Source organism: Cinclus cinclus, chromosome 3 (genome assembly GCF_963662255.1).
Source record: "Cinclus cinclus chromosome 3, bCinCin1.1, whole genome shotgun sequence".
Taxonomy (NCBI): domain Eukaryota; kingdom Metazoa; phylum Chordata; class Aves; order Passeriformes; family Cinclidae; genus Cinclus; species Cinclus cinclus.
The window spans coordinates 23110200-23120996 of NC_085048.1; the positions used below are offsets into that span (position 1 = coordinate 23110200).

General features: G+C 38.3%; 1 protein-coding gene across 1 annotated transcript in view; it reads left to right on the top strand.

The window, feature by feature from the left end:
* AGPAT5 (1-acylglycerol-3-phosphate O-acyltransferase 5) overlaps positions 1-9513 on the top strand; it is a 55146-nt gene extending 45633 nt beyond the window's left edge. Inside the window, exons 7-8 of the mRNA XM_062488538.1 lie at positions 5073-5196; positions 6971-9513. Coding sequence (XP_062344522.1) covers positions 5073-5196; positions 6971-7196 — 350 coding nt within the window. The 3' untranslated portion in view covers positions 7197-9513. The remainder of the gene's footprint in view (positions 1-5072; positions 5197-6970) is intronic.
* Positions 9514-10797: the final 1284 nt, after the last annotated feature.

Genomic DNA, 10797 nt, shown 5'->3' on the forward strand with positions numbered 1-10797 from the left:
CATGCACAGTACCCTGCCCTCACTTGTACATCCGCCTCTGTCATTCTTGGTAGTGTGGTAACATTGCCCACTCCTCAAGCCCACCAGGATACCTATGTTACAGGAAGGAGTGATCTCTACGTGCCAGTAATTCTTGTAATGTCTTCATATTTAGCCTCCTCATGTTAATACAGAGGCACTTCTTAATCTTGTCCTCAAAATAAATTTTAGCTACATCTACCTCATGTTACATCCATCTGAACAAATTGCTTTTTCTGATTTTCAGTCTTGCCCAACTACCAGTTGAAACAGTTTCTAATTTTTCAGTTTTCGTGGCCAGCACACTGGCCTAATAATGATTCAGGTGCACTTCAAAACATTCCCCATCTCCTGGGGATGGAGAATCCTCCTCACACTGTGCCCCCCGTGCATGCATGGGATCACTGATCTCTGTGTGCATGTAAGTCCTTGCACAAGGGCTTTGCCAGTATTCCTGAGAGCTCTATTCCTCAAGTGCAGGCTTGTTTCCTGGCTGTGAGCTTCAGTCTGGGCTGCACAGCATCCCCTCCACGCTTCCCTACATCCGCAGTGCTCGCAGGTACTGGTGCTGCTCCTCCAGTGCTGCCTGGGGCAACTCCTGCGATCAGCTCGGGATGTTTGCTTTCCTGTCTAGTGCTGCTTTACTCTACTGCTGCTTTATTTTGTTAGAGCAAGTCGTGAAATAGTTTCCTGTCAGCTCAGCCTGGGATGATGGAAAGCATGAAGCTGAGAAACAATGCAGCACTTACATTTATGTTTGTTCTGCTGGTTGATTGTTAATTTGGTGTACAAAGTAAATGGAAGTGGAGAGATGGGATTTCTTTCTTTGAAGAGGAGATAGTTTACAAAGAACTTTGGTAGCTGAACACTGAAGTCCAGACTAATGCAAGTTTAAGAAGTGGAGAAAGAATCTACAGTTCAGAGGAATGTCTTTGCTGTCATGGTTGTGCCTGTAAAACTACAAACCACAACATACAGTGTTCTCTCACTGAAGAGACGTATTTTTACACATTTGAAATGCTAGTTACTTAGAATAAATATACATTATTCAGATATCATTTACTGTGATATCACTATTAATTTATCACAAACATTACTGAAATCTGTTAAAACAGGAGAGATTTGAGGGCTCCTTAAGCAGACACAGCTAAGTCAGGCCTCAGTTTGTCCATTCTTAATTTTGAAGGACTTTGGCAACAATTACATTGTAGTAGAAGAGCCAGTGTAGGAGGTTGAAATCTGAGCCACTTTATTGCTGTCATATTTAAAGTGCATATAAAAATAGACTTCATTAGTAATTGAAAACTGGAATATCTGTTTAAGTGTAACACTGCTGTCACAATTTTCTTAAGGTACAAGGCAAATAATTTGGAGTGGTGGAATGAATTTATGTAGTTCAGAAGGGGAAGGTGGTCTGAGGCCAGTTGTTTGTCCCTTCTCAGTTACAGATGTATCAGTGTTTCAGAGCTTCTCTCCTCACTCAGTTTCCCTGGTAATGGTGGTAATTCCAAAGAGAATTAATTGGCTTTTGAAGGTGAGGAGTTGGGGACTGGTAGACTTTTGCGAGAGCCTCAAATAATAGTTTTCAATTAAAAATTCCATGGATTCAATTCCTTTCCTGGAGGCTGTTGCACCTCATTTATTAATCCCAGGGCTGCAGTGATTCCTGCTCTGAGGCCCTGTGTTAGTATGAATCCTGTCCCACCAAAGGAGGGGTACAGTGTTGCAGCTCAAGAACAAAACATGCTCAATCCACTTTATTATTTTCGATTCTTTCCTTCTGCTGTGCTTGGTCACTAGAAGCATTATAAGCATTCTGTGCTTGTATCTGTTATTCAGCCAGATAGAAAGTTTTATTAGGAAATTATCTCCCACACGAAAGTCAGTCCATTTGGCTCCCACACAAGTTGTTAGTGGTCATTTAACCCAAATTGTACAAGGTTCTTGACTAATGCTGTCCCCAACATAATGTTTGCTTGTAATGCATGATTTCCATTTCTGTTTTGTCTCTTGAAGGGAAGTTCAGGCTTGCTTGTTCCTGCTGTTAATTATAACAAATTCTGGCAAGTTTAGGAATCTGAAAAGCCTGTCAGATGTTGGCCTTAAGGGCTAGTGTCCCTGAAGTTGGATGTAATTTGCACATAATAAATTGCTTCAGTAAGATTTTGTTTCTTAGCTTAATTACATAAGTCTTTTGGGAGTTAAGCTAATGTGAAATTAAGGGTCATGGGACCACCACAAACCTTTGGAGGTTATGGTGATAAAATCCAGCTGTTTCTTCTCACATTCAACCTCCAATATGTCCTTATCCAATGGTGTTCTTACGTGATTGCTGTGACACTGTAGATTGGGGGAAGAAAGGTTTGGTTAGTCACATTAAACACTGATATGAATTGGATAATTAAATACTAGTCAGATTACCTGACTCGGTTGACTGCATTAGAGTTTCATCTGCAGATGTCTTGAATACCCAGGCTTCGGATAAAAGGACTTCAAATTGATGTGTGGGAATCATGACCTTCCCTAGGTAACACCTGAAGTAGCAGATCACACAGCCCTGAGTGAGGCTGAACTCAGTCAAACTTAAAAGGGAGGGTGAGGTTATTGGGGAAGGCCCTGGGATTCACAAAGGTGGGAGAAATAATGACAAAGTTTAAGAGATAAATGTATGGAGATTCAGTTTAGAGTGTTTGAAGAAGACCACAGTGGGAAGTGGTAAGGATAAGTGTGCATTGGAACTTGGGCCTAAGGTGGAAAGCCAGCAGCAACACTCAGATATTTGAGGAGGGGATTTTGTTGTCTTAAGTAGACTTGTAGAATTGCTACACTTCAACTTTGGTGGGGGAAGGTGTTTCTTTTGAAAGACTTATGTCTTGAGTTTTGATTGGCTTATAGTTTTCCTTAATAATTTATAACTAAGTTATAAGTAACATCAGTAAAGGCTTGTTTGTTCCTATGCAGAACAGCCCATGTGCTATGAAGCAAAAGAAACATATACTTATAAAATGCACAGAATGTTTTAAGTATCTTTTAAAGTTGGATCATCAGCTCTAACTGAACATGCATACCATAGATGCTTTCTATAGGAGTCTAGTACAGAAAAAGGCCAGATCATCTGGCTTCCAGTATTCGCTTTCTAGATACAGTTTTGTATATTGTTAGAATGTTCCACTTAATAGGTAATGCCACTCAGAAGAGGATTTGTACATCATGAATATTATAAGCATTTAAGACAGGGATAATACATCTGTCATTTTAAGATATTAATAGCATGCTTTTAGGTGCTCATATAGTCAATGACCTTCACGTAGTGGCCTGGGTAGTATCCTTAGAGAAACAGCCCTGCAAAATCCTTTTTTCACATTAAAGCAAGAGGAAAAAATTATTTTAGATAACAGTGATTTCTTTGTGGTTAGTAAAAGCATTGCACATAAACCTGAAGAAAATGTCTACATGTACCATCATTCTGGACTCCGAGTCCTTAACTTGCCATCTTATATACTTAAATGCCATCTAATAGCTGTAGCTAGGAGAAGTTTCTTCCAGAAACATTTCGGCAGCAGCTGTGTTTGCTGCCCCATGGCCAAGAGACGGACTCATGACTGGATGGAGCCTTCATCCAGCTCCAGCTGATGGTGTGGGGCCATGTTGTTCCCTTTATGCTGTGTTTCGGTGAAGGGCTCTGTGCACGACATCCAGAGAGAACCACACACAGCACCTTACAGATTTCTGCATCCAAGTGCCTCAAGACCTTAGGGATCTCTTTATCTCTTTTTCCCTCCCCCTCTGCAAGGACACACACACATTTGCATGAACAGGCTTTTAAAATTCTTTAAGGCAATTTCTAGTATGTGATAAGGGCTGTTTTTACAGCAAAGTCCTTACAAATCGATAATCCTGTGAAGATGAAAAACAAATAGGGGGATATCTGCTTTGGCAGACAACAATAAAGATGTACATGCTGTAACAATTTATTTGCACATTCATTCCTCCAGATACCCCTTACAGTTACGGGTCAAAGTCTTCAGTGCATCTGCACTGCTGTCCAAAAAATGTCAACAACGTAAAGGGACCACCCAGTCTGTGTACATTTGTTGCCTGTATGTATTGAAGGAAGGCACTTTTCAAAACAGGATGACTATCCAAATTTCTGAGGACTTCTATCCTCGCATCATGCAAATCTCTGTCCAGGGATGCTGTGGTTACTGCAGTACCCCTTGCTACTGATAAATGCAAGTAGTTACCAATCACACTGCACAGGATTTCACATTTACAACATGCAGTACATTACAGTAATCATGCCCAGTATCTTTACCATTTGTTAGTTGTAAGAAATCCCACAAGGCCATTTGAGTAATGGAGTTTTGTTTGTCCTTAATGCTTGCTTGGTAAGTTTGTCTAGGGACAAATTGAGGAAATCGGGGAGGGGGAGGAGCAGGGGAAGGCAGTTTGCAGTTTTTCAAGCTCTGTGAGACAGAAGAAAAATGAAGGGATACAAAATGGAAAGCAGCATTTTGTTCTGAATCTTCTGTCCTATTGCACTTTTTAATTATAGGTTATTGCTTAAACTGAAGCATACTTTCTCCTGGAGATGCTTTGGGAAATTGCTGTAATCCAAATTTTGTCATCCAGCAGCAAACAAAATTTAGATTTTAAAAAGGACAAGCAAAGAGGATTGCTAACTTTAGACAAAATTGCAGGATGGGTAACATGACATCATTATGATGACATCAAAGTTTACTGCATCAGACACTACTGAATTAGTAGATTGCTGCTGAGGTAGAGGGCAATGTTTTCAAGCACAGCCTTTTACAGTTAGCAAGGTGCATTTTGGGACAGTTCTTCCATGTTTTACATGACAGTGGTCCACCATTTCAAGTGTTTAGGCCAGATGGTTTCTAAGCTGAGTGAAGTGCTCAGGATCCGAACATGAGGAGGGAAGGTTTTTTGAGCACTGAAGTTAGGCTTCCAAGGCACTTACAGTCTGAATTTTTTTGTGCATTCATAACTCAATGTTTCTGTAACTCAGTCGTGTTGTTTTGCTCTCTTCTTAGAGTTTCTTTGTAAGGAATGCCCAAGAGTTCATATTTTCATTGACCGAATTGAACTGAAGGACATTCCAGAAGAGCAGATGTATATGAGAAGGTGGCTTCATGAACGTTTTGAAGTAAAGGATAAGTGAGTAGAAATATGTAGGACTTTGTGTTTCAAGAGTCTGTCTTATTTCTTTTATATTAACAAATATACCCATGGCTTTTGTGTTACCAGCAGTGCCAGCTGTAGGACTCTCTGAAGAGAGGTGATGTTGGTACTCCCATTAATATAATATAATATAATATAATATAATATAATATAATATAATATAATATAATAAATACAATATAATTAATATAATATAATATAATATAATATAATATAATATAATAATCATGTCATATCATATCATATCACCTTGTATATTCCTTGGGTTTTGACGTTCTTTAGATTGAAGACGTGTGAGTCCATGTTCCAGGCAAGACTCATATTTATCTGAACACTCTCCATTCATCTTCTCATAGTTAAGTCCTGTGCAGGAATGTAAGATGCCTGTGGTAGGCAAGCAAGAAAGAGCAGTGTGATTCTGCCCTTGTAATCAGTGTTAAGTTGGAGTGATAGAGGGGTAGGTCTTGATCTAATCTCTTCTGCCAAAATTGTTTACAAATCCTTCATCCAGACAGTGACTGGATAAAAACGCAGTTAACCCCAAAATTCCTACCTTCACTGGGGAAAACAAGGTGAAATAAAAGTTTCATTTGTCCATTTTTGAATTGTGGCAGAAGCAAAGTGCCTGGCTTCCTCCAGCATCTCCAGAAAAGGTCACTAGCGAGAATATGCAGCAGATACTGGGGAACTTCATTCTCCAAAAAGACTTTGTGCCTAAATGTAGGATTTAAGTATTATTTGAGAGATGATTTAATTTGCCAGATCTGAAGTCCTGCTTAATGGAGCTGAATCTGTTTACTTTCTAAATCCTTAAATGCTTTGAGTGAGACAGAAATTTCCCTGGTTCTTCAGTTCTGTTCTGCTTTAATATTGCTCTGCCAACCGCAACACTCCACAGAAGTAAAAAACGTATTAATTTCTCCTGAGAACTTTAACTTCATATAGAAGTTAACATGACTATCTGTAAACATGGCACTGTTACTAAAGTTTCTTAGACATTTAGGACCACTAAAAAGTTTTTCTTTTCTTTACTTTTGAACGATAGAAAGTCTGAATTTAATTTAAATAGCTAAGGAGCTGATACATAAAATAAAAGGCTGTCCAATGTCTGTCCCTTTAATTATCAAGTGGAGAAGAACAAAACTGAATCATCCATGTGTCATTGTTCACTGGAACATCTTTCCTGGGACCAAAGCAGTCTGTCAGGCAAGTTTAGAGATAAAACAAAACTTCAGCATTTCCAGACCCATTTATTACTGTTTTATAAAACTAGGAGGAAAAAAGTTACTACTAAGCCAGTGATGTAGCATCTTACTCTTGCATGTTTAGCTTCCATTATATTCAGCACCTTGTGAGCCCTTGTTATTTATTACTTTATTTTATGACAATACTTCTTCCTCCTCCTTTGGTGCTCAGTGTACTGTTTTGTCCTACAATATTGTCCAGTGCTCTGGGCTTTTCTGCTAAATGCTGAATGAATTCTTGTCAACTTTTATATTCACTGTTGCAGTTGCTCCACAAGGAAAATATGGCCTTAATGTTTCCAAGGGTTCAGGTTGAGTATTTTGATGTGCATCATATTTGTAAGCAATGCTCATTGTTTGAACTTGTTACAGAGGAGCTGCTACATATTATGAGATCATTTGTTAAAAGTGTTTGGTTAGAAGCAGTTACTGGATGAAAGTAAGGTTGCTTAAAATGTCTTAAGCTACTGTCTGACTTTGACTATCTCCTTTTTCTCTGCTTATAGGTTACTAATAGAATTTTATGATGCAAAGGATTCTAAAAGAAGAAATAAGTTCCCTGGGAAATGTGTTCATTCCAAACTAAGCCTCAAGAAAACTTTGCCATCTTTGCTGTTTTTAGGTGGCCTGACTGCTAGTATGCTTCTGACAGAATCTGGAAGGAAACTCTATGTAAAAACATGGATATATGGAACTTTAATTGGCTGCCTGTGGGTTAGCATTAAACCATAAGCAGATGTTAGTCCCCAATCAGTGAAATGTGCAGTCTTTTCTTGCACATTGCAGCAAATTTTTTCCTGACTTTATAGAAAAAAAGTGTAAATAAAGCCTTATTGATCGAATATTGGAAATAATAGGTTTTGTGACTTAAGCCTCTGTGTGGTTGGTCTGGGGAAAATAAATGTAGATTTTCAAATTTGCTACTGATTTTTGCTGGAATAATGACAGATAAACTGAGTCATATGATAAATTGCTTTCCCCATGAACTAACATCTATCTCTGCAGATTTGAAGAAGTATGAGTTATTCATAAGGGTGTCTTATGTGGACCTGTGAATGTATTTACAGAGATTAATTTAGGGTATATATTTATTCTTCTGATATTCATGTTGAATTTTTGTTACTCTTTGGTGCATTACAACAGCTCAGTTGCATCTATCCCAGCTGTATCGCAACTAAAATCAAAACTTTTTTTTTTTAAATGTTGCTTTTCAGTTTTCACTAAATACTGTGTTCTTTAAAAGGGACTGTGTAAGCTGGCAAATCATGAGATGTTACCAGAAGCAGAATAAAATGTTCCTGAGAACTATTGTTCATGGGGAAGAAGCTCTGTTTATCTAGTGCATGATTTTTGATTATATTGCAGTATTAGGTGATTATTTTACATATGCAAAACATTAAATTGTACCAAGCAAGCAGCTTATTTTGCGCACCTCGTATTTGTGCATAAAAGGAATGTGTGCTGTGTAAGGAAATGTGAAGTTTTTGTTTCTGGCCAGAACCCTTGTAGCCTCCCTTGTGTCTGCATCACTCCTCACACCACGAGTGTTCAGCTGAGCTCACTCTCTCCCATGTGTACGTGCCATAAGCAGAAGTTTCCTGTTACCTCACAGTTTTTTGGAAGCAAACCTTGTTGTTTGGGAAGTGCACAGAATCACTGTAACTTCAGGAGCAGTATTGAGGAACCTTCAGGTGTTCCTGCTAAATCTGGAGCATGTGCCTTTCCCACTAACCTGATTTAGCTTGGTGTTTCATAGGCTGGCATCATCTCTGTGCTGTAATATCCCACTAGATTCTGAGTCATTCTAGGCCATGCAGACTGCACTTAGGTCGAAGTTATGGGGTTGATGTGTATGATTTGCACAGTAGATAATAGTCAACGAAATGCGTATCCTATCAGTAGTTCACCTGCTTGAAAATGTACTTTAAAAAGTAAAATCAACAAGCCCTATGAAAGTCTGTGATTCCCAAGGCTGGTATATGTGTTGGGGAAAGCCATTTCCTGATCCAAGGGAACAGTCTGTATGTACAGCAATGGGGTAGGAAAGAAGATGTATTTTATCTTCTTCCATGAGGGAATTGGACTCCCTGTATCAAAATTTAAAAACTAGAGAATATTTTTATATCACACTTGCAAGCTTTAAATGTGCATCTCTTTTCTTGCTTCAGTACGATTTGTCTTGCTTTAGAGTCCATTGTGAGTTAAACATCTCTTAAAATTATATCTCAGTTTTTCAGATTCCACCATTGCCAGTTAATTAAAGGTTTTACTGTGTGGGGTTGGTTTTGGTTTGTTTTTTTTTTTTTTAACAGAGTGTTACAGAGGAATTACAGTTCCACCTTAAAATCATTCAGTACAACTTTCAGTTTGCAGTTCTGTGTCCTTTCATAATGGATTTTGTCACTGGAGTTATTTATATCAGTGATTGATTCAGGATATGTCGATGAACCATTTAAAAAACAATGACTGGGAACACTGTTGAAAAACAGTATTGTTATGAGGCTGTGAAACAAAAAAAAAAAAAAAAGCCATTTTATGTAACAGCCAAATGTGCTTACATGTAGTTCTTCCTAGTCTCACCTGACCGTTACCAGTGGGTATAACCAGAAGGCAATGTTCTTACATTAGTGTGAGTTTTCTCAGTCATGGAATGAAATTTTACTCTGACATGACTAAATTTCTTTGTAACAGCTAAGAATAGCATTTAATTATGCATCAAAAATAAATGCAAACTGCTTAATTCATTCAAAGGAAAATAACTGCTATTTTGGAGAGCCTAATTACATGAAATATTGGATCTCTCTTGCTATTTAAGTACCAGGAATATAATTGACACAGTGCAGCAAACAAACAGGATGTTTATTTTGAACCTTATTGTCTATGTTAATCTTTTTTTTTTCCTTACCATTAATTTACAAAGTTTTGAAACTGTAATTTGCTGATGTATTTGGCATTGGGAGTATCACATGCTATTTCTAAATATGCACTGATATTAACTTGAAATATTTCTTCATTAAAATAAGAAGAGCCAATGCTCATTCAACTTTTCTGTCATGTCTGCTCATTCAATTTTTTCTGCCCTTTTATGTTTGTAATTTAGAACTGTTTAAACAAAGGCTACAAGTGTGGTTTTAAGTCCCTGAAGGAAGGACTTGTGTGAGAAGCAGTCAACTGAAAGAAAACCATTTTGTCTTTTTTTTCCCATGCATCCAGAAATGTGTTGGAATGGATCTGTGCCTGTTCCAATGCAACACACCACCAGGTCAGTCGAATTGCTGTAGCTTTTCATCCTTGAGCACCTGCACCATTTGCTGCTCATTAATGATGTTCATTAGTGTGTAGGACCACTCTTCTGTCCAGGAATTGGCCTCAGTGGCAATAGACCTTGGCCTGACAATGCTGACAGAGTGTGGACAGACCCTGGGGCAGGGAAGAGGTACTGCAAACAAATATCTGAAGCATATCTTGGTAGGAATTTTACCAAAGTTGTAGTGATGTGTTAAATCTCAGAAGGACCTTTATGTTCAGAAACTGCATTTGCCAGCTGTATCAGTGCCTCTGATAAGAGCTGTTTCCCTCCCACAAGTACCATTTTGGTCATGCACAAGCTGTGTGTAAAAGTTGCAAGACCACCACTAAATGCTAGTTTTGTGTTTACTTTTGGGGAAGGAATTCATCTAAGCAAGCATGAACTTACTTGATGGAAAGCACAAAAAGTGAAGTGACAAAATATTGTGTGATACTGGAGTGAAGAAATGACTGAGGAGGACATGAGGAACTCCACCCAGATGCAGTCCTCTGAACTCCTCTGAAGCATTTTACTGTAATACTTGTTTCTTCTCCTTTCAGTCCAACACAGCATACCTGTAAAACTTCTTTTACTACATAAAAGTTGGCCTCTGATTGTTTTCGTATTTTAGCATGCAGAGAATGTATATACTTAATTCAAGGGAGAGAGAGGTAACTATTTTGCGTTTGGATAATGAAGAGGACCATAAGCAGGTTTGGGATTTTTGGCTTAATGTTAAAACTGAAAAAAAGATACTTTTCCTGTCACTACCTCCAAATAAAAAAAAAAAAAAAAAAAAAAAGAGAAACACTTAATGACAGAAATTTCAACTATGCAATCAAAAACCATCTAACGGGTTCAAGATCTTGGCACCTGCTTAATAAACGCTTTTCTGTTCTAAATATGGAAACCAGAGTTTGGTCCCAACCTCCAGTTCTAGGTCACTTCTAGCAGAGTGGCTCTGGTGCCAGGGCTTGGAGCAAACACAGTGGAGTTTCTCTTGTGCTCATTTTCATGTTCTTGCCTGTCTCATCAGTTTGGAGC